The sequence below is a fragment of the Microtus oregoni genome, unplaced genomic scaffold (assembly GCF_018167655.1).
Source record: "Microtus oregoni isolate MIOR12 unplaced genomic scaffold, Mior012 000033F_ref0000390, whole genome shotgun sequence".
NCBI classification, from domain to species: domain Eukaryota; kingdom Metazoa; phylum Chordata; class Mammalia; order Rodentia; family Cricetidae; genus Microtus; species Microtus oregoni.
The window spans coordinates 15797099-15820298 of NW_024543092.1; the positions used below are offsets into that span (position 1 = coordinate 15797099).

The 23200-nt window shown below is 44.7% G+C and overlaps 1 protein-coding gene across 3 annotated transcripts in view; it reads left to right on the plus strand.

Annotated features, from left to right (window-relative positions):
- Window positions 1-23200, plus strand: part of Arid1b (AT-rich interaction domain 1B) — a 348435-nt gene that overhangs the window by 130674 nt on the left and 194561 nt on the right. For all 3 annotated transcript variants that reach the window (XM_041679956.1, XM_041679957.1, XM_041679958.1), the window contains exon 4: window positions 8354-8464. In XM_041679956.1, coding sequence (XP_041535890.1) covers window positions 8354-8464 — 111 coding nt within the window. The remainder of the gene's footprint in view (window positions 1-8353; window positions 8465-23200) is intronic.

Here is a 23200-nt window from a genome sequence, read left to right on the forward strand (position 1 = left end):
ACATTAAATTGCATCTCTACTGGACACACACAGACGTTTTCCCTTCCACTGCTCCTTAAGCTGTATGGTGTAACTATTTACATCGCATTGATATTGCATTAAGTATTATGAGTGATCGTCATGATTTACGTACGGGAAAAGGTACTTAGGTTCTAAGCAAATGTTCGGCCATTCACGTAAGAGATCCAAGTGCCCATGCACCATTGGACCGGTGCTCCACAGATCCTGAGAAATAGCTGCACCTATCTCATGGGTTCAGGATGAAGGCCCAAAATTGATTGAATGAATAAAACACTCTATAGAAGCCTGGCACACAAGGAGCGGTGACTGCATATTAGCTGCTGTTTGCCACTGCCAACGTTAAAGCCGTGAGATAAGGTCCTAGTAGATGAATTAACATTTTGATTCTAATTAAGTTAGATAGAATAATTGCCGTCGGCTGGCTAGTCCACTTTTGCCAGGCGTGGCGCTAGGCCGTATGGATGAAGAAAGGGCTCCTTCAGTAGGGAGCTGTGGAGCGGAGACTCTTGGGTGGACACAGAGCAGGGCTGACTGCAGCTGATTGACTGGTCTTTGTGAGTTTAGAAATAATGAGTTGATTATTAAAAGTCTGGATGACTTTAGTCCTTAGTTCTTGAACTGTCTGTGAGGAAATGAGATTTTAATTATCCATATGCTTTTCCTTCTCACACACTACAGTTCAGGAAAACATGGAGGGGAAGCAAAGGCTTGGTGCTGCCGCCTCCAGGACTCCTTGGTGTCATAGCAGGCACAGCTCTACTCTGTGCCATTCACAGGCTTCCACAGGCTTCACTCCGCTGCAGGCTCAGGGAAGAGCTGCCACCTCCTCAGTCTGGGCAGTGGTCGGCTGCCACTCGCTGGTGACGGGTTTGCGGTGACAAGCCTCTGTGAATGTTAGTGAGCCTCGTCAGGAAGAGGCGCTGAAGCTGTGCAGACCCTACTTTTCTCTTGAGTTTCTTCAAATCTGCAAGATAATGTCCTTTGAAGTAAGAGAAGCTAAATAGTATCTGAAGCACGTATCCAGCCTTTGGACTCCTTGTGTGTGTACATGCACCTGTGTCCATGTGTGAATGTGCAAACGCATCAATGCATTTGTGATTCACGTACTGTGGAGAACAAGGTTTTAATTGAAGCTAAAGAAATTGGACTATGGTGTCAGTAGCAGTAGAAAACCATTTGGGCTTTGGTAATGTAATTGTTCCATGAGCTAGAGGAATTTTGGGACAGGAGTAAGGAGCATGCGTGGGTGATTTTAGTGACAAATAGAGACACGGTCGAGCCACTCAGCTTTGCCCAGGTAGGTAGATTTGTTTCCTCTATGTCCCCCATCTTGTATCTTCTTAATCTGTGCTTCCCTGGAGCCTTCCTCCCCACTTTCCCTCCCCGGAACTGAACCCAGGGTTCAGGCGTTTCTAACCCTGTTACCCCAGCCCTACCTTACTGTTTGAAATAAAATCCAGACATTGTGCGCTTTAAGCCCAACCTTTAATACCGTTTTAACAAGATTATTTTATTTTTATTTATGTCATTGAGTGTTTTGCCTTCATGTCTGTATGTCCACCACAAGCAAGCCTGATGCTCACGGAGTTCTGAATTTACAGGTGGTATGAGCTGCCATGTGGGTGCTGGGAACTGAATCCAGTTCATCTGCAGAAGCAGCCTGTGCTTTCCATGGCTGGACCAGCCCTGCGGTCCCTGTTCATATCATTCAACTTGTTCATTTCTAGCATTCCTGTCCCTTTCTTCCTTCTTCTGTCTCTTAGTCTGTTATCCTTCATGCAGGAATCTGAGTCCCACAGTGTGAAATGTTCTGATTGATTCACTCAGTCTCTTCCTTGACCCTTTTAATTTGTTATTTAAGTTTAGTATTGTGTATCTGTAATGTATTTATGATCGGTGAGCGTGAATGTGGCCTTAAGTGTGGCATAGGGCACAAGTGGAGATCAGGGACAACTTTGTGGACTCACTTCTCTCCTTTCACCATGGGTTTCAGGGACTGCTCAAGTCATCACGCTTGAGCAGCTAGCTCCTCTAACCTGCCGAGCCATCTCCGTGGCTCATTTTAAAAAATGATTAAAACTTAAAATCGGGTAGTTAGATCTAGGTGTTGGACTGTTGGATCGCCAGCCCGGTTTCTAGGAGGCGCGCAGCGTCCTGACCCGCACCGCACTGGCGCCACTGCTGCTCTCCACAGTCTTTTCTTCCTTGACCCGCACTGCACTGGCGCCACTGCTGCTCTCCACAGTCTTTTCTTCCTTGACCCGCACTGCACTGGCGCCACTGCCGCTCTCCACAGTCTTTTCTTCCTTGACCCGCACCTGCACTGGCGCCACTGCTGCTCTCCACAGTCTTTTCTTCCTTGACCCGCACTGCACTGGCGCCACTGCCGCTCTCCACAGTCTTTTCTTCCTTGACCCGCACCTGCACTGGCGCCACTGCCGCTCTCCACAGTCTTTTCTTCCCTGACCCGCACTGCACGGGCGCCACTGCTGCTCTCCACAGTCTTTTCTTCCTGACCCGCACTGCACGGGCGCCACTGCTGCTCTCCACAGTCTTTTCTTCCTGACCCGCACTGCACTGGCGCCACTGCTGCTCTCCACAGTCTTTTCTTCCCTGACCCGCACTGCACGGGCGCCACTGCTGCTCTCCACAGTCTTTTCTTCCCTGACCCGCACTGCACTGGCGCCACTGCCGCTCTCCACAGTCTTTTCTTCCTGACCCGCACTGCACTGGCGCCACTGCTGCTCTCCACAGTCTTTTCTTCCTGACCCGCACTGCACTGGCGCCACTGCTGCTCTCCACAGTCTTTTCTTCCTTGGTCTCGGTTTATTTTCAGTGCCGTCTGTCACAGTCATCGCTTTGCTGTAATTCTGCCAGTAGCAGACAGCAAACTGTGTCTAGTAGCACGTTGCTCCCAGACAGTGTAGCTGCGGACATGATGCGCATTTCTGGATGCAAGCCAGGGCTCTCAGCTCTGTGTGTTTGTCGTCCTCATGTTGAGGTGTGAGCTTTGAGAACTCATGCCTGCCCTTTACCTGGCTGCTGCTGAGCTTGTCAGTGGTAGGCTCTGGAAATCCAAGAGCACAGTGGCCTTCTCCTGAAGAACTCGTTAATATGGGAGATCCAGCTCTGCTGATGACCCATCTAAACTGGCCCAGGGTATGGCTTCAGGGTCCTGGAGACCCTTCTACCAGGGTTCTGTGGATGGCCCAGACATCTCCTTGGAGGATGTGAGAACTGAGGCCTTGTGAGGGTGACAGTGAGCACAGCCATTAGGGTTAGTTTCCTGGAGGACATGAAGAGCTGTTGTGTACACACACACACACACACACGGATGCTGGTTCTGTAGGCAGGAGGAAGCGAGTCTATAGGCCTCGCAGTGGGTAAGAGGCTGCAGTGCAGAGGGAGATTTGTGTTGGGGTTGGGGATGTGTCAGATGTTCATGGGCACAGAGGGAGTAACAGGTGTGTGAGATCCAAGTAGAAGGAAGGGTTAGGACATACATGGACAAGACGGGTGAACTTTCCTTCCATGTTTGCATGTTAATGGAGAATCGGGAATGTCCAAAGTGTGGGGACTTTGGACAGAAGATATAGGGGAACAATTGAAGTGATGGACCTCTGTGTCTGGCTTCTCTCAGCCCTTTACTATGTAGACAGCAGAAGGCAGAGAGTGGTCTTGCATTGAAATCTGTGAAGAGGAATTTGGATTTAAATTGTTTATTCATGATACTGAAATAAGTATTTTGGAAGTGGTCAATAGATAGTCTTGAAGCTTCTCAAGAAACAAATTTAGACTATAACTTAAAAAGTGAAAATGATATTAAATCTTCCACTATGCAGCAGTTCTTGGAGCTTTCTGGTGTCTGCAAACTGTACAAACTAGGTGTCTATCACTCGAGACTGCTGCCCATGACTGCACATGAACAAGCAAACCGCAAGCTACAGAGGAGCTGTCCTGTTGATGGAGGCTATTGCAGGGCCACTTCCTAGGATTTTCAGCTTCCGTTTCTGGTATTTCCTGTAGGGTTTCCCTGAGGTGGCCGGGGGTGACCATGCTAGCTTGTGTGCCCTCTGGGAAAAGCTACCTTCAATTTCTTTGTCTAGGGACACATTGTTTCTTCTGTATAGGGATCATCTCCCAGGACCTGCAGTCTGTAGTGGTCTGTGGAGTGCCCCCCCCCCCCCCCCCAATGAAATGCCTCGTGGCAAGGCGATTGGTTTACCTGAAGGTAGGTGTTTCCAAAGTGGGGAGACAGGCAGATTCTGACTAGGGTGACACTGGGCTTTCTGAAACCTCTCAGACCTTCTTTCCCTGCCAAGAATGTTAAAGAAGCAGGGGTACCTCTTTGTTCAGTGTGTGTGTGTGTGTGTGTGTGTGTGTGTACATGCACATGTGCTCACTAGGAATAGAACCTGTGCATTCTAGGCAAGCATTGTACACTGTGCTACATCCCCACTGCCTTGGTTGCTTTGTATACCTGGCTCTCTGCTGGACTGTGGATCTTGCAGACTGGCTGTCCTTTGAGCGCATCCCCATCCATTTCCAGTTGAGTTCCACTGACATCGGTTTGCCAGGACTGTCTCCCTGCAGCCCACTCATCTCATCCCCTTTGGTCTGTATTCTAATTCTTTTGGTGGTGTGGGGCAGTGGGGTGTACCCTCCCCTCTTTTACTCTAACTTGGATGCTTTTATATTGAGTTAGATATTGTGATGGTAGCATAAGCATCTTGTTTGGATTGTTCCATAGTGATGGACTGGGGTGTAAATTGGCTCTTCCTTTGTTTAGAGCACTTTACCAGTGTCTGCCCGTGTTTATCCTATCAGCCTTGTGATGGAATGAGACAGGTCGAGAGTAGTGATATTGGGAGATCTATATGCTTGAAGTTGCTTACTGTAATGCTGCTGTGTAGAGTAGTGAAGGAATGAAAGCAGCATGGATGCACATTAGTTGGGAGCGGCTAGATTAGGATGTCTATGCTATGCTGTGATGCTCATCAGTCGGGAGCGGCCAGATTAGGATGGCTGCAGGTAATGCTATGCTGTAGTCACACTTGCATAACAAGACATGAACCACTGTGAAAAAGCAGAAAACCAGCTCAGCACAGAAAGGGTTTCCCCTGTGTCTAAAGGAAGACTGATGGAAATGCTCATTCGTGATTTGGACTCGGTGGGAAACTGAGGAAAGATGGATGATTTCTTAAAAATAGCACAGTACCCCCTGGGGAGGAAGGGGAGCTTAGGAAGGATGCTACTTCCTCTTTCCTATTCATGTCAGTGTCTTTTGAAGTCATACCACGGAAGTCACTTCTGCTCTCTGCCCTTGCTCTCCCCTCCCTTTCCCAGTGCTAAATGACCAGTGGCTTGTGTACTTGGCCTTGGCACTAGGTCCTTAGCGCAGCTTTTCATGTACACTAAGGTAAGTGGGATCCCGCTGCATTCCAGCTGACCTTGCCTCATGCTGTAGTATGGCAGCATATCCAACAAAGGGAGTGGCCCCTCTCAGGCTGTGACAACCTGACACCTCAGAGGAAGTCTCTGAGCCTGTGCACATGGCCCTGCCATGCTCTTTTCAGTGTTTCAGTTGTTCCAATTACTTTTGATTCATAATAGGAAGGTGGCTCCGACCAGAGCCTGTCATTAAGTCCGTGGGTGAGATGTGGGTGCATTCACAGATGGTGAACCACTCTCCAGTGCTTGGTTCCTGTGCACCAGGGAACCGTCACGATATGGTGTTGTTTTGAAGAGCTGACTTTTTATATGATTGACAGATAAATTTAATGAGTGTTCATGTGTATGCTGGCTAAAACTTACAAATAACCAAAGATGGCAAGGTTGTTTTCAAATATGAATCTGTGCTTTAAAAATATAAAATATAATGCTAAATGTATTTTTCTGATATTGACATTATCTTTTTATTGCTTATTAAAGTATGTTTAGTTACTTGAGGTGAAAGCAAGTGCGTGTTAAAGACTAGCAGTTTTGAAGCTCAAGTGAGTTATGGGGTCTTTGGAGCCTTCCTGTGTAGCCCTGGTTGGTTTTGAACTCTCAGTCCCCTGCCTCAGCTTCCAGAATGCTGGGATTTCACACCCAGCTTCTCTATTATAGACCGTGTGGTTCCTCTGCACATGACCCTTGGGGGTTGGCTGGTCCAGACTAGAACTCCTGCCCACCCTCTGTGCTCCTGCAGTTCAGTCCTTACACCCAAATCCCACCTAAGGCAGAACAAACTCTCGCCAGCCATTCTTAAGAAATTGGATTTTGGTTTTATTTACAACTGTATTTAATAATTGAAGGTTTCTGTGGTTGGGAATAGTACATAAAATTTTGGTGGAATCTAATGATTTTGAACATTTGCAGCCTCAAGAGTAAATTGCAAGGCCGTAGCATTTTCTGATTGTGTTCAGCTGTGGCCTTCTTGCTGCTTGTTTTAGAGGTACTGTCTGAGCTGCACTGTGCAAGCACTGTGGCTGTCTTTTTCAAGCCCTTTAAGAAGCAGTTTGTTTGCTATAGAGAGAGGCTAGCAGCATCAAAGCTGGTTGAAGAAGGGTGGGTTCCCAGACAGGCCTGCTGGTGTGCTGTAAAGAAGCAGGCCTGCTCATGTCCTTTGCCATTGTGAGGCTGTCCTGCACTCCTGCATCGTCTTTGGAGCAGAGTGAAGGCCCCTGAATGAGGCCTTGTGTCCACTTGATTTGAAATCCTGCTTGTTAATCTCAGAGACCTGTGGGGTGCCTAGCAGGGCATCTCTGTGACAAGTGGAGACCTCCATCTGCGGGAAGCTTGGTTTTGGGGGTGGAAGGTAGGGTGGTAGTAATCCTCCAACTCTTGATCAGCCCCCACAAGCCAAAAGGCTGCCCTCTGAAGGCCACCAGATTACAGAGCTGTGGCTTCCAGGGTTGCATGGCGGTAGGGTTGCTGGTGTCAGACCTCCGTCATGGTGTGGTCCCCAGTCAACCCAGGCAGCTGCAGCGGAATCTGTCCTGAAGAGACTAAGGCCTTGGTCTGGTGCGGCTTATTATTTGTGTTGGAGATCTCTGTGAGCGTCTGTGGAATGCTGTTTTCAGGCATGAGCATTTATTTTAGAGCCAGTTTAAAGGCAGTTTACACTGACCCTTGGCTGGTGCTGGCTGGTGAAATCCAGTTTGTGTGGCTCATGGACTTTCCAGTACCCAGCTCTTTCTTGGCTTAAGAAGTGAAGGAATTTGCAGTGTATTCCGTGTGAGCGTGGGGTGGGGCAGTGGGCAAGTTTTAGAGAGTTTTACTAATGAGCATTTTCCATGTACTATTTAATAAAATGGAATTTGTATGTGGTTCTTTAATGCCTATCTGAACTGACAGAGAAGGGGAGGGAGTTTTATTTGGTGATAGTTTCCCTTCTTATTTTCCCTCTCCCATCAGAAACTGGTTCTTCAGCTTCCAGAGCCAAGGGAGCAGCTAGCTGTGGGGTAGGCCCTTAGCCTCTGGCCTCGCTGTGGATCAAGTGTCCGTGTAGTAGCCGTGGTGAAAAGCTGAGCAGTGTACTCAATAGCCACCATCCGCTCTGCAGGGTCTGTGCGGCGGGGGAGTACCTGGATTGTGGGTTATTTTAGCAGAACGCCTAGCCTGCATCCTGAGTTTCTTAGCTCTTGACAGGTGTTTTGTTCCCCACTTTTTTTTTTCTTTTTTCTTTTCTTGTTCTTTAATGTGGTTTTCTAAAAACTGTGCCACATGGGCTCGTGGGCTTTCATAGCTGGGTATTATTGGTTTTCTGGGAACTCATACTGTTCTGTGTTTAGGAGGGCATTTTAACATCCAGTTGTTAATAATATTTTAATTAATGATTTTTTTTTAGTTGAAATAGTATTTGACCCAAATCATAGTTCAGTATACAAGTGTGGCAGCTCACCCCTGTAATTCCAGCTCTTGGGAGGCTGCGGTGGGAATATCATCACAGATCCAAGGCCAGCCTGGGCTAGGAGTGAGGTCTCCCCTCACCCTCCTACTCCAGGAACAGTCAAGCAGTATAGCCCACTGTCGGACTAAGGAATGCAATGAGCTCGTGGCTGTGGGTTTGCTCTCTGGCTCAGCTCACCTCTGTTCCACAAAGCTCAGCTCCGTCTGTGCCGTTGCCTATTGAGGGAGCCTGTTATTTAAATTTACTTATGTCATTGATTAACTACTATTTTTGCTTTTGATAAAGTATCAAATGATTGCTGTCACATGTTTAAATGTTGGCCAAAATGTAGCATTACTTGATGTTTAATCATGATCAGTTTTTGTGTCTTTTTGTTTCTTATATGAAGCTTCACACTCAGAGATACTGATGAATGACTGTGTGTTTATGTTTGTTTAGGACATGTCTCAGGAAGGCTATGGAAGTAGATCTCAGCCTCCTCTGGCCCCCGGAAAATCCAACCACGAAGACTTGAATTTAATCCAACAGGAAAGACCATCGAGTTTACCAGTAAGACATTACTGTGCTGATTGGAAAACGTAATGAGTTTGAAAACAAGGATTGTTTTGTCTGTTCTCTTTTATATTACAGGGAGAGGTGTATAGGTTTTAGGTTTATTTGAGAATTATTAACTTTTAGGCTCCTTTCTTGAGAGTTTTGGCTGTCTGTTTTGTTTGTAGCGTTTTTGGCAGGTCAGACGCCACTGTTGGAAGGTCTCACCTGACTAGCTTGCTTTGTGTGCACAAAGGAATTTCTGTTGCATTACTGAGCTTCTTTTAGCTTGCTGAATTGTGGTAGTGACACAGAACGAAAGTGTCAGTGCCAGAATTGAAACATAAAGAAATTCCTGCTTTCCAGAAGGTACAGTGATGTTAGTAATTTGAATTTTTCCTGGGACTTTAAATAGAGAAGTTTCCCCCAAAGAAAGTAATTTAGTTGAAATTTGGCAAAGCAGCTTGTGTAGTGCCTGCACCAGCAGCTTGTGTGGTGATGGGGCTGTGCGCGCTGCCGGCATCTCGTGTGGTGAGGGGGCTGTGCGCGCTGCCAGCATCTCGTGTGGTGAGGGGACTGTATGCGCTGCCAGCAGTGGCTGCAGTGTGGTGTGTGTCAAGATGATGTTCATGGACAGCTCATCTGGACTCAATTTACTCTGGGATAGAGAACCCATTTGAATGAAGGTTTCTGTATTAAGTACGCGAATAAACCTATAAAACAGTCTTTACATTATTTTCCTGTTAACATATTTTGATTTCAAGCATTATTGTTGCTGTTAAATTTCTGTTACAGTTTGTTTAAAACCGAAGTTTGGGAGAACCATGATTTTAACTTGAACTGTAACTTTGCACTAAGTAAAATTCAGTATGTTCTTTTTAAATATTGGAGAAGAAGCTTTGGTAATGGATGTAGAACATGGCAGGCTGTATACATGCCATGCCCAGTACAGTTGGCTCTGTACCCTTGCAAAAGAAGGTATATAATGGCTAGAGAACACACACTGCCTTGGAGTCTGCTGGGAATGGCTATGAGACACGGCTTGTATAGGTATTGTTTCTGTGAGGGGAGGATGAGTCTTAGAGAAAAGTCTCTTGTTGTTAAGCTGCCTTGGACCATGTATTGGTTAGTTCATGTTGTTTTGCAGGAACGAGCAAGGGTTTTGTGTTTGTGTTAGAGGCTTTTAAAAGCAGTTAAAGTGAGTGGAACGGGGACGACATGCGCCTGTGACAGACATAGCATTGGCCATGGAATTAAAGTTAAGTCACAGAAGGCAGGGTCCAGTGGATCCCACACCCTTGGTTTTAGGCTGATTTTGTAGTTCTGCCATGGCTGCTGTGAAGCAGGTTGGAGAATGTCCCATAAACACATAGCAGCTTTCTGCATGGCCATAGGAGTCGCGTGCCATGTGCATTGCTTTCTTCATGGTTGTTTACAAGTTTGACCATCACTGACGTACACTTCTCATAGGTATTCAGATGGGTGTCTAATGCTCAGTTAATCCTATGGCACAAGTGGGGATTTTTTCAAAATCCTTATATTTATATCTATATGTCTTTATCTATGTAGATATAAAGGAGGCATATAATATATGACTTATTACCCACTTATGATTACCTTGCCTACTTCCAAAGAGTATTTCAGGCAATTTCAGTATTTCAGAGAGCATTTCACCCCATCCAGTTCTTTTTATGGGGCTATTAAAAAAAGAAATATCTACACTGGCATTTTCTTTCTGTTTTTGTTGCTGTTTTGTTTTGAAATTCAGAGGCTGATAGACTCGTACTTAAATCACATTTCTCTGTGGGTTTTTTTTTCCTTTTTGCTTGTTTTTAAGAGAACAGAACTTCCAGGTTTTATAGCAAGTCTGTATGCATATGGATTGCACAAGGCTGCTATGCCTAAGCCATCCAATCTGGTGGGGTAGAAACTGGCTTTATTTAAGTGAACTGTAGTGCACTATTTTTCTTCTGCAGGGCTCCACATGCATAAACAATCTCTATATGGAGTTTACAAATATGTTTTTGTTTATATTGCTGCTTTGTAAGTTGTACATAATTAAGGTAATTATGGCTTCAGGGAACACTTGGTATTCTGTTACAGTCTTGATGCATGCATTTGTGCAGTGTGACTTAAATACTGTAGCCGCTGGCCTGGCGAGGCTGGTGTTGTAGGATTGTGAAGCTGCATTAGTTATGCCCGAGTTTGTTATCAGGCCCCTTGGGGGTTATCACTCAGGCTATGCCTTCCTGCCTTAATGTTGTCAATTTTCTTTCTCCTTTAAGAGACACTGTAATCCCTGGTTTGGGGACTTTATAAGCCTTAATTGAGCTTTAAAAGTGTAACATGATGATTCTAATGTATGATTTTTAAGTCTGCCTGATACATACATACATAAATACACACACACACATATATGTACACACACACACACACACACACACACACACATATGAAGCAGATAGTACTTTTTGAGTCTTTCTTATCCCAATTTGGTGTAGAGTCCTAGGGAAGTCCTAGATACCTGCCAGTTTTCAGTCTACATTGGAATCCCTAAGAATTATGTTCTAACACTAGAGAAGGAAAGGCCCAGGAACAGGATGGATGAGCTTGCCAGTGAGAGTGAGGACAAGCAGGCAAAAAGCAAAAGCTAGCCGGGCGGTGGTGGCGCACGCCTTTAATCCCAGCACTCGGGAGGCAGAGGCAGGAGGATCTCTGTGAGTTCGAGGCCAGCCTGGTCTACAAGAGCTAGTTCCAGGACAGGCACCAAAAACTACAGAGAAACCCTGTCTCGAAAATCAAAAAAAAAAAAAAAAAAAAGCAAAAGCTTCCTTCTTCCATGGTCTTTTATGTGGGCTGCCACCAGGAGGAGTGGCCCAGATCTCAAATGATCCAGATTTAGTTGGGTCTTCCTAGCTCTAATAATCCAATCAAGAAAAATCCTTCAAGTGTGCTCAGATGCTTTGGTTTTAGTTAATTCCAAATACAGTCAGGTTGAGAGCCAACATTAGCCAACAGCCTGGGTCTCACTATTTAACCCTTACCAGCCAGGAACTCACTGTGCAGACCAGGCAAGCCTTGAACTCACAGAGACCTGCCTGCCTGCCTCTTCCTCTGCCTCTAGCACACTGTGATTAATGTGTGGACCACCACACTTATCAGAAGTAGTTTTTTTTTTTTCTTTCTGTTTGTTTTGCTTTTTTGAGACAAGATTTCTCTGTGTAGCCCTGACTGCCCTGAAACTCACTCTGTAGACCAGGCTGGCCGTGAACTCAGAGATCCAGTCTACTTGCTTTTGCCTCCCAAGTGCTGGGATTAAAGATTTGCACCACACCCAGTGGTGGTGACTTCTTAATGCTGTTTGCACACAATGAGACAGATGATACATTTTTCTGTGACCTCATTTCTCCTTTAGAATATTTGTTAGATAATTAGTCAACTTTTTACAGTCCACTCTTCATCTTTAATAGAATCCCAAGGCTGCCTTCTTTCCAGGCTTGCCTGCCTGTTTGTCTGTCTGTATAGGTCATTTGGCTCCTGATGATTTCAGTTGCAGATACCCTTAGGTTTTCCAGCTGGTTTAGCCAGAGCCTCACGTTATCCCAGAATGCAAAGGGCTGATAAATTCATACTTGTTCTCTTGTCTTGGGCCGTGACCAGTAATATTTACTTTTTACTTTAATGGACTAACTCTAAGCTCAGAACAAATCTCCCTCTGCAGTGTCCACTTATTTCTGTAGCTCTTAATCATCCAGATTTCTCCTAGCTGACATACATGAGTTTATATATCTTGGCGTTTCCATTATTGATAGATCTTGACATACAGGATGTGATATGAAAATTAACCTGAAGCACTCCCTCCCATTAGGACAGCATCACTTAACATTTGAGTCTAGTTTGTGCTTTTCTTTGCTTCTGATATTGACAGTAAATGAAGCAAGCATACAAGCATACAAGGGAAGACACAGTGGAATGTCAGCTGTGCAAACCCTGGAGCTTATATTCCCCCTTTGTTTTGCAAACCTTGGGTATATCTCAATTTGTAGTCTCATATAACTCCCACAGTATGATCAAGTACATGTTTCCTGGGGTTTCCATGACACTGGCAGTCATTTCATAAAGAGAAGGCAGACTAGAGATACCAAGTGTTTTATTCAGTCTCTTGTGACATTTGCTAGTACCTTTATTATAGTTGTTTTTATGATTGACCTGACTCCTTGGTTTAGACTAGGATCTTTTAATGGTATGTACTGTTTTATTTAGCAAGTATTTTGCTAATAGTATATGCAAAAAGTTTGTAAAGCTGAACCCTAGTCTTAAACTGTTCATTTAATTAACTTGGGGAGCTTTCGCATGGTACTGAATTGGCCTCAGGAAAGCCTGTGTCCTCTGTAGGCTGATAACACTAAATGATGGCATAGCTGTGATAGCTACTTTGGCAAAACCTTGTCAGTCTCAAAACCATTTGTTTTTTCAAATGACAGTTTGCTTTTATCTTGATTATCTTGAGTTTCAAGGGAAGAAGTGGACAATTTGGATAATTAAGCAAACGGTAGCATGAAAGCATTCTTTTATTAGTTATAAATATTTTTTTTGCTTGTAAAAAGGTAGCTGTCAGAAACGCTAATCAATGTAATTTCATTCAATAAAGTACAGTACATATGTTCTTAGTAAAGTACTAATGAATATATAAAAGGGAATAATCAAAAAATGAATGTTTTGTTTTCCCTTCAACAAAACGATGCGCTTTTTCCTGGTCATGGAAAGCCATGTATATGCCCCGGTTTGAAAAGAAGTACTTCACTGTGCTTGTTCCAGAAAACCCTAGGTTTACTTTGTAGATGGGGGTCCTGATTATGTTTACCCAAAGCCAGCATGACTTTCCTGTTCTGATAGATAATACTGGGGAAGGGCTGCCAGAAGGGCAGTGGGGGTGGATTTAGAAATACTGGCTATTTTGGAAGGTCCATCAAGTCATTTAAACACTATTTCTGACCCCACTTTCCTCAAGCAAAAAAAGCTGATTGACATACACAGTTGGATTTTTTGGAGTCATCCAAATAGTGCTTATGTTCCTCAGGTTGAGTTGCCACTTTTGAGAGGAAGTGGGTGCCCAGTGCTGGTGGTTCTTAGAAGTAGAGGATGCTAAACAGTATATTAGATGTCTTCAAGAGAACATTGGAAACCTATTATTATAAAAAATATATAGCCTTTGGGGATTATGTATCAGTATGAGTGTTTTGCTTTTAAGGAAACAGTCTCTGACTTTCCTGTGTTTGTTTTAGTGTTTAATAACGTTAGTGGTGGGGTCATGCATTTGGAGAACATGAACATCAATGTCATCCTAATGGTGCATTTACAGTCTGTGGATTTGGTAATGTAGCTCCTCTGAATGATTGGAACCAGTGGAAGAAGAAGGAGAAGCAGTTTTCCTACCTGGATTCTGAACTCCAACTTCTTAACCCAGCCCTCAGACTGTCTTAACCTGTTGGCAGATTTCTGCCGAACTTAAATCTACCAGACGAATGGCTGTTGGGTGAACTCTTTCGAACATTTTTTATTTGTCGCTTGAACTTGATTCAAATAGTTGTCATGCAGAGGTTAAGAGTGTAGCTGTCTTTATTGATTGATCATTCTCAAATCATTCTAAATGCATAAAAGATTGCAAGTTAATGAAAGAGAAATCTCCTTTGCCTTCATGCAGCTCTGAGTTCAGACATGCATATGGTCTTGGTGTGGCATCGGCTCTTTGTTCAGCGTTCTAAGTGTCAGACTTCGGGGTTGCAGTGTCCACAGTAGGGCATCTTACAAGGCAGGTGCCCATGGGCAGGTGGGAGGCCTCCCGAGGTAGGTGGGGGCCTCCTGAGCAGGTAGGGGCTCCCGGAGGCAGATGGGAGCCCTCTGTGAAAGTAGACGTCCCCTAGGAGTCTCTCTGCAGCGTGGTGACTCTGCCATGCCAGCCTTTGCAGAAGTTGGTCGTCCTGACCAATTTCAAACTGAAGGTACAAACAGTTCTGATGTCCGAGGAAGTTGTAAAAGGAGAGCTCAATACTTAAATATCTTACGTACTACTGATATTGGTCTGGCACTTAATTTTAAAGAGATATCAGTTGTTTTGGAATGAAAGGGACATGCAGAGGACCTGCTTTTTAGAAAAAGACTGACTAACGTTTAGTTCTCGACTGGACTGTTTTACAACATCATGTTTTTCCCGGAGAGGTTGAATGCGTGCCACCCAGAGCAGGACTTCTCAGAAGAGCAGCAAGCAGGAGAGGTGCCCTGTGACGCGTTTCCTGGGCTTCCATGGCATTGGCAGTCATTCCAGAAAGAGAAGGCAGACTAGAGCAAGGTGGGGAGGGATGTGCATGTCTTCTTTCTTCCAAAATAGTCTGCCACTTAAATATTTATTCTCTAAATGAAAATCCAATAAAACTTTAACAGTTTGGACTTTTTCCAGGGAAAGAAAAGCCTAAATATAATGGAAAGCTTGAATAAATGAATATTTTAGAAGAACCATAGCTTGCCTTTAAAGCACTCGAATGTTTGTGCACACAGTGTTTCCTAATTGACCTCTTCAATCCCGGTAAAACAAATGGTTATTTCTTTAACTTTAATTTTATTTACTTAGTTTGGGACTGAACCCAGAGCCTTGCTCCTGCTAGGCTGACTCTGTCACCAAGCTAAACTAATCACCTACAGTGGGGAATTTGAAACTCGGGGTAGACAAGACATTTACTTGGGGACTGTGAATTATTGTTCAAGATTTTGTTTCAGTTTTCAAAATTTGAACTAAGTTTGTCCTCTGTGAACTTTGTCATCTCATATCCTGTAGATTTCCTTTTAGCACAAGAGGGAGATGAATTCCGGCCCATTCTGTAGGACAGTCAATTAGTTCTTAGGAAGTTGATGGAGGACTGCTAAGGAGTTCTGTAAAAATCAGAGACCAAGAAGAGCCGGAACATAACTGATTTGCAGGATATTGGTTTTGATAATAGAAGGATAACGGTGATCTGTAGTTGATAAATGAGGCTCATTAAGAGAAGGGATGATAAATGCCTATGCTCCTGGTTAATAGAGAAGTTGGCACACAAATGTGACCCAGCATCCAGCTCCCAGATGACCTGGGTGGGGTCGTGGAGCATGTCTCTGTAGCATGGCCTGGCTATCCAGGACGTAGGCATGTCCCAGGTTCATCCCAGATATCCCCAAGCCAGAATGCCTGTTGTCTGCTTCTCCGGCCAGTAGGTGGGACCTGGGGGGGGGGGGAGGGGGGCAGGAACTTTGGGCATCAGCAAGCCTGAAGGTGTGATGTTGGCTGCTGTGTTCCTGAGCATGCTCACAGAGCCCCAGCTTGGGCAGGTGTGGTTGTTTTCACTGCTTGTGTGAGGATCCTTTATTCTCATGACCCCACAGCCTGTCCTGCTCTCTGGGTGTTGGCCAGAGTACCCACAGGGTGAACCCACATCTCTTCATGTGGTCCCTCCCTCAGCACTGCCTTCAGACCAGGGGTCCTTGGCCACCAGGAGGCAGCAGGAGTGCCTTGCTGCATATTATCCTGCTATACTCGGAAATGGCTTTTAATTTACAGATTTTCACTTTGCAGGTGGCAGGAAGACTCACGTCTATTTCCTGTAATGAGGTACCCGTGACCAGCAGACCCTCACCAGTAGCATTTGTGAACAGGTTACTTGATTTTTATGTTTCTTTAGGCCTAGGAATAACTATTTTTAATATCAACTGTCATTTTAAGAGTTAGAATAAATACATGTATAGAAGGTTTTTCCAGACCAAAATTTTCTATTCTTCTGTCAATAATGCAGGACATTAGAGGTGTCTCTCTCTTTCTCACATCTTTTTTCTTTAGCCTTCTCCAAATTGTTGTAGAATAAGTGAATGGTCTTGTTTTTCTTTGTTTGGGTCAAGAAATTTTAGCTGAAAATTGTTACTGAGTGAAAGAAGATTATTGACTCAACAAGCCTTCAATTTTCCATGAATAACACTCCCACCCTAGCTTCGGGAACACGCCGCGCACGCATTCTATTTTAAAATACAGACTGTAATTTAAAACAGGCAGTCGGATGCCCCACTGAACTTTGTTTAAGCCTGGAATAAAAGAGAGAGAAAAGCTTTAAGCCACAGAAAAGTGGCTAAGCTTCCTCAACTGCCTTTCTTCAGAATGCATCCACTCTGTTAAAAACAAGCTTGCAGGTACTGTTGCCAGGCTGTGCCGCAGGTCTGCCTTGTGCTCTGATGTGTACATCTCTTCATTTGTTTCATCATTCGCCTGTGAATCCTTCTAAATGCTCACGAGCATCCGTGGGCGCTTGTCAGTGTGCTTGTGTTTGCACACATTGTACAAGGTCAGTGCATGTGTGGATATCATTGCTAATTTTAAAAAGTAATTTCAGCATTCATTTATTACACGATAGCTGATATTGTGTTGGTGTTCTGCAGTGATAGTTCTCAGGGTCTCTGGTCCTTACACTGAAAGATGCGAATGCGAGCCGTCGTCCTGTTGACCCCTGAGGCCTGCAGAGTGGTTGTGTGGGAGTGCTGTGCATCATCGCCCCTTCTCCAGCTTACCATGACTTGTATGGAAGGAACCTGCTCTGTGCCAGGAGTGAATGGCAGCTCAGCTCGGCCCAGGGACCTTGGCTCAGCTTTGGTCTTAGTAACCCTTTCCATCCCAGTGTGAGTGTGACCACAGTTTCCCTCTCCGTACACTGATGCTGTAGACTGAGTTACCGCAGGGCGTCCTGTAGCTCTTTCATTGTCTGCTGTGGGCCTCTTCTGTTAGTATTTAAGGAGAAGACAGACGATTTGCTCCAGGTGAATGGAGTGAGGTTGCAGGCATCCATCCCTCTGCTGTGGCTCCTGATGACCAGCCTGCCATTTGCTTCTGTGAGGAGAAATGTGAATTTATTTAGGAATTTTGGCCAGCAGAGAGCCAGAGACCTTATTTTCACCTCCTATCACAACAGACATCTAGAGATTCTAAAGCCCCCCACCCTTGGGTGATCAGTGTGGGAATCTTGTGCTTGCGTACAGGGAAGTCTAGGTAAAGAAGACTACCTCATAGAGAGCGGAGACGTGAGCATGCGTGCCAGCTGTCTTCCCTGCTGCCTACAGAGCAGAAAGCAGACAAACAGCCAAGAGCAGGCTGCGGGGCTCGCGTCTAATATGTGCGGTGTGGAGGCCAAAGGGGAGCCAGTAGATAGCATTGTGAACCAAGGTAGTGATGCTACATTTGATTTCAACTTCCTGCTAGAGCCTCTCTGACTTCTCCTTTGGTTTCTGACCTTGCCAGGTTCATTACATGTTCCATTTAAAAGTTACTTAAATAAATGCTTTCTATTTTACAAAGGTTTTATTATGTGTATGTACTTAAGTGTGAGGATATATGCATGTGGATACAGTGCCCGTGGAGTCCAGAAAGACCATCGGAGCCCTGGAGTGTGCGTTAGAGCAGTTGTAAAGCACCCGCTGTGTGAGCTGGGAACCATTCTTGGGTCTTCTGCAAGTGTGTGGACTCTCAACCCCTGAACCATCTCCCTAGCCCCACTCTTTGCTTCTTAACTGATAGACCATGAGTCCAGACCCAGCCTCTTGCACTACCTTTGTGGAGCTCTTTCCAGAATAATGCCTTGTGTTTCTGTCTCTCTCCCCATCCTTTCCTCTTGCACCCCACCATGCTTTCTTCCTCTGCACTCCCCTTTCTTTCTTTGGTTTTGGTTTGGGTAGTGCCTTCAGTGTGTTTCCTTTTTTTTCTTACCTTACTCTAATTTTTGCTTTCCGGTGTGTGTTGAGCAGTGACACAGAGAGTATCGTCATTGAAGTAGGCCAGAGCAAGTGAGTCAGTCTACCAAGGGAAGGGTAACAGCTTCCTGCTGCCTCCGAGCCTCTGCCCTCCTTCTCTTGTGGTGTCCCACATAAAGAGTCCGCTGATAAGAACAGGGGTCTTCCCTGTCTTGTTTTCCACCACTGCTGTTGGTTTCTTCATTCTGTGCTAAGCCATTTTTCTCCCTATGTAAAGAGGGGGTTCTTTCGTTAGAGGTATAAAGTTTTGGTTTTAGTAGTATTTATTTAAGTGCTGTTTTATGAGCTAAAGCTTGAACATATTATAGTCCCCAAAGACAATTAACAAAGCAAAACAGGATTAATAATAACAAGTTTACATGTGTGCATTTTATGTATTTAATTTGATTCAGATTTTGTCTCTTTTGAGCTCAGATTTCCAGATGTGGAAATAGAAAGTTGCAATGGAGTCACTTAGAGTCAGCGGCTTGCTCTCTGTGCCTGGCAGCTCCTCCTGGCACCCATGTGACACATGCCGCCATGTGGTGCCCTGTCAGCTTTCACACTCAAAACTGGGGTCACCTCCTTTGAAGTACAATTATTTTGCCCAAATATTTTCTTAGTTACTGTTCTTAGGCTTTTCTTTATATCCCTGAATGTTGACATCTTCAATTAGGGCAAAGGCTCTCTTTGAAAAATTAAATTACATTTAACAATCAGTTACTGATTGCCTCTTATTCCTAAATGAGTGTATTAGATGTAAGAATAATAAAATAAACAAATGAAAATTTTAATTACTTTATTAGTTTCTGATTCACAGTTTAGTATTTTATTTTGGTACAGTGTCTCGCTGTGTAGTCCAGGCCCAACTGGAAGCGCAAGATGACCTCCTGCCTCAACCTCTCTACTGTTGAAAGTACAGCATGTGCCACCATGCCCTGCTTAGTGCTTGTTTTAGATCGTGACTCCTCTGCTGGGAGAAGTCAGAGGGACACCGCTCCTGAGGATTCCTGTCCTCTTACATCCTCTAGCCTGTTTCCTCCTCTTACCTTTCGTGAGCCATCTGCATGTAGCTCTAGAACTCTCCTTCAGCCATGTGGTCTCACGACAGTGTCTCACTGTGTTGTAAATGTCTTGGCATTCTGCGAGCAGCGGCTGCACCACCACTCTTCCTGTAGCCTTCCATTCTAGACGTGAGCTCAGTGTCATTGGGGGAAGGCCACCCTGTGCAGAGAACGCACCCCTTGCTTGGGTGGTAGAGTAGCTCCTGTACAGCTTTCTCGACTGACTTCCCACAAATTTCCTTATTTTTATTATTTGCTTGGCTTTTTAAGGTTAAAGACAAGTTGTTAAATTCTTAGCCATCCTTGATGCATCCTGGTCAATTAGGGGTTAATAATTTTTAAGTGTGTGTCAGCTGGTCTTAGAGATGCTGCCTGTAGTTCCAGCTCCTGTGGATTCTGCAGTAGAAGGATGGTTTAAACCCAGGAGTTCAAAACCAACTTGGCCAATACGTAGTTACGGTTCACAGAACGCATACACAGATAACTGTCAGTTAGGGTAACGGCCTGGAAACCGCATCTTTCACCCTGTGTATGTGTGTGCAATGCACTGGAATACCGCACTCTCACTGAGTTCCCAGAGCCCGGAGTTGGTAGCAGGAGCCGCTCTGCAGAGACCACCTGAGGCCCCTAGTCCTTGACTGCATGGGCTAACCCAGCACTAAGACCCTGTGGATAGCCTTGCGAATTCTGCTGGGGCTCTTCATTCTGATTTTTGTTCACACAGAAGAAAACAGAGATAAGACAATAGAAAATAAATATTACTTTATAATAAAATAAAATTGCCAAGAAATTGGACATTTTGGAGTTTGTTAAACTACCAGAATCAAGGTCATGGTGGGTAGGGATCACTGATAAAGAGGCAGAATCCGTTGTAAAAACTAGCTCTAAGAAAGTGCAGCTGTGGTTTGCACAGTTGAAATGCCCTGTGCTCCGGCATGGTTGTCACAGCTGCTGTGCTCTGGGTTGACCCTTAACTCACCTTCTCTACCTTGTGGTGTTATCGGTGAGTTTAAAATATCGCCTAAAAGAAGCGTCAGCAAATGGGAAGAACTGCTTGGCTTGTGGTGTAATAGTGGGCCTTCAGTAAACTTCCTAGATGGTTCCAGAGCTTGTGGATTTCAGTAGTTGGTGCCGTGTTACCATAGTGTCTGTCTCGAGAGCTGTGATGATGGCAGGGCTGTAGGGTCAGCCTGAGATGGGAAGTCAGGGCCTAGCTCTGTGCACTTTTAAGTTAGATGCCCAATGGTAACCCTTAATTTAAAACGCTCTGTGGAGGCACTGTGGTAGCAAAGGACTGTAATCCCAGCACTTGAGAGGGATCAGGAGGGGCTAAGACTTCAGAGCCAGCCTGGGCTACATAGTAAGGTCAAAGCTAGTCCAGTCTATATAAAATCCCATCTTAAAAGTTAAAAAAATATATACTATGTATATATGTGTGCATGCATGTATATGTGTGTGCATATAGTAAGCCTCTGTGCACATATGCATGCTTATACATATTTATGCATATACATACATTTGGGGTGAGGTGGGGAAGTTATCAATAATTTATTAAACAGTAACCACTTATTTGGTCTCTGCTCTTTCATCCCAAGTGTTGGGATGATATTAAATAAAGAATAAAGACATTGCCTTGGGGTGTTTATGGGACTCACACCTTAGGATTTCTCCTGGTTCTCAGTGCTGCTCCATCAGTTTTAGTTGTCTGTGTTTAACCCCAAGATTCTGTGAAAATTCTTGGGGAAGATTACAGAGGAAATTAACTTAGACAAATACATTTCACTTTTCTTCTGTTTTTGTTTGTTGGTTTAGTGGCCACCTGTGTCACCCCGTGTCACGATCAGCTCATCTCTACTTCAGTTTATCTAATAATTAATGTCCACTGTAACGGTCAGGCGTGTAAAGAAGGAGGAATGCGTTTCATCCTACGTGATGAGTATGCGATTCTAATGCAGTGTGACCCAGGAGTCTGAATTACTCATCAGAGATTCAGAATCCTTACAGAAGTCTATAAAGGTTTTTGGATGGAGAATTTTTCTTGCTTTTTCCCCCCTGAGAATTAGAGAGAAATTTGTTTGTTTTTGTGGGAATCAGTGGTCACTTTTAATGAAGAGCCAGCCACCCTGGTGTGGGATAACAGCTCGTCTCCTGGGGTGTTTGAATTTAGGATGGATAACCCTTGTGCTTCTGTAAGTTCTTGAGTTGACCTAAAGTCAAAAGTTCATATTAACAAAAGCTGTTCTAATAATTGCAGCCTGTCCAGGAGGAAAAGCAGGAGAAGCAAATGAGCCAGGCTGATGCAGTCACCACCAGTGGCTGTCAAATTTAAGGCTGTGTTCCCACTACCACAGCAGTGAGGGAAAGTTGAAGTTGTATAATTCTTAATAAAAAAGTCAATACTTTATTTCTCAGTGAACTTGATCTTATATGATTTTGTAGAAGGAAATGTTCTGTAGAAACAAAATATTCCTGCGAAAATAATGAAAATGATATCAGAATAGAGGCTTGTTAATACACTTCTAAAAAAGGTGATTCCATGGTATTTGGGAAGAGACTGTGGGGCCCAAGTAAGACCTTGTCACCTAAATGAATGAAAAACGGACTATTTTTTCTAGATGTTTTGTATTTTCGAGACTGGGTTTTTCTGTAGCTTTGGAGCCTGACCAGGAATTAGCTCTTGTAGACCAGGCTGGCTTCAAATATATGAGATAGGTGTGAAGTGACTTATTCTTTGTAATTTGACATTTTATGTTGTGTTTCCGTGGGAGAAATTGGCCTATCCCTTGGTTATAAAATTGGCGGGGCAGTGGTGGCTAGCCCTTGACGGGTGATCGATGCCGTCCATGTCCGGCACATATGTGGTAAGATGCACGCTGGTTTTTGTGCACCTCAAGACTGGGCACATTGTCAGGGCCGGAACTTTCAAGGAGAACTGACGGAGATGTGGCTGGCCTAACTCCTGTCTCCACCCCTAGGAGAAGTCCAGGTATTATTGTAGTCACTGCCCTTGACCCTTTACAAGAGAGGTTTGGGTGCCTGCCAGTGACCCAGCCCGGATAAAGAACAGCAACCGTGCTTTGAAACCATAGTTCTTTCTCTTGGGTGGAGGCCTGGACTGCCTTTCCAGTCTGTGAAGGGGGTGACTCTTGGCCAATTTTTTTTTTTTTTAAAGAAAACTAACTTTTAAGATTAGAACTGTGCAACAGAAAGCGAATTTATCACACACTGTTTATTCTTATAGACAGTAGCATTATAATGAATCTGTCTTTGTTTATTGGCCCATCTTAATTATTTGTTACTAACTTCAAGTAAAAGAAAATCCCACTATTTCTTTTTAAAGACTTTTCGGGATGACTTCAGCTCCGACGTAATTCTTCTGGATTTCTATGACCACGCTTGTCCAGAACTTGGTGCTTTTTTAGTTCGGGGCCTCTTCCTTTTAGTATGGTTCAGCGGGTGACTTCTGGGCCCTGCTTTTAAAGAGCCCACAACTTATACCCTGGCAGCTCATTGAGCCTGCCTTTTTCTGGACTGTGCTGCGGTTGGGTGGTTGGAGAGAAAAGCGGCTGGGGTAGGGCAGGTGTTCTCCCAAGCCCAGGGAGATGGGTGCAGGCCCCGCTTCTGGACTGGAGCAGTCTCAGGCACGCAGGGTAGTGGGCATGTAGGCGGCTTTGCAAGTCCTGGAACAGAGCAGGTCCTTGGTCACTCCTGCTTTGACCAAGAAAAGGAGGTGGGGAAACTGTGTTTTCTCCTGGGAGCCAGGCAGAAGCTAGGCAGAAGGCTGTCCTGTGAATTGAGTCTTCCCTGTTGACTTCTGGCTTTACTCCCACCGTCCCCAGTGTACTTGAGTAACACAGGTCTTCCCCAGGAATATGAGACTGTGGTACGGTCTGCC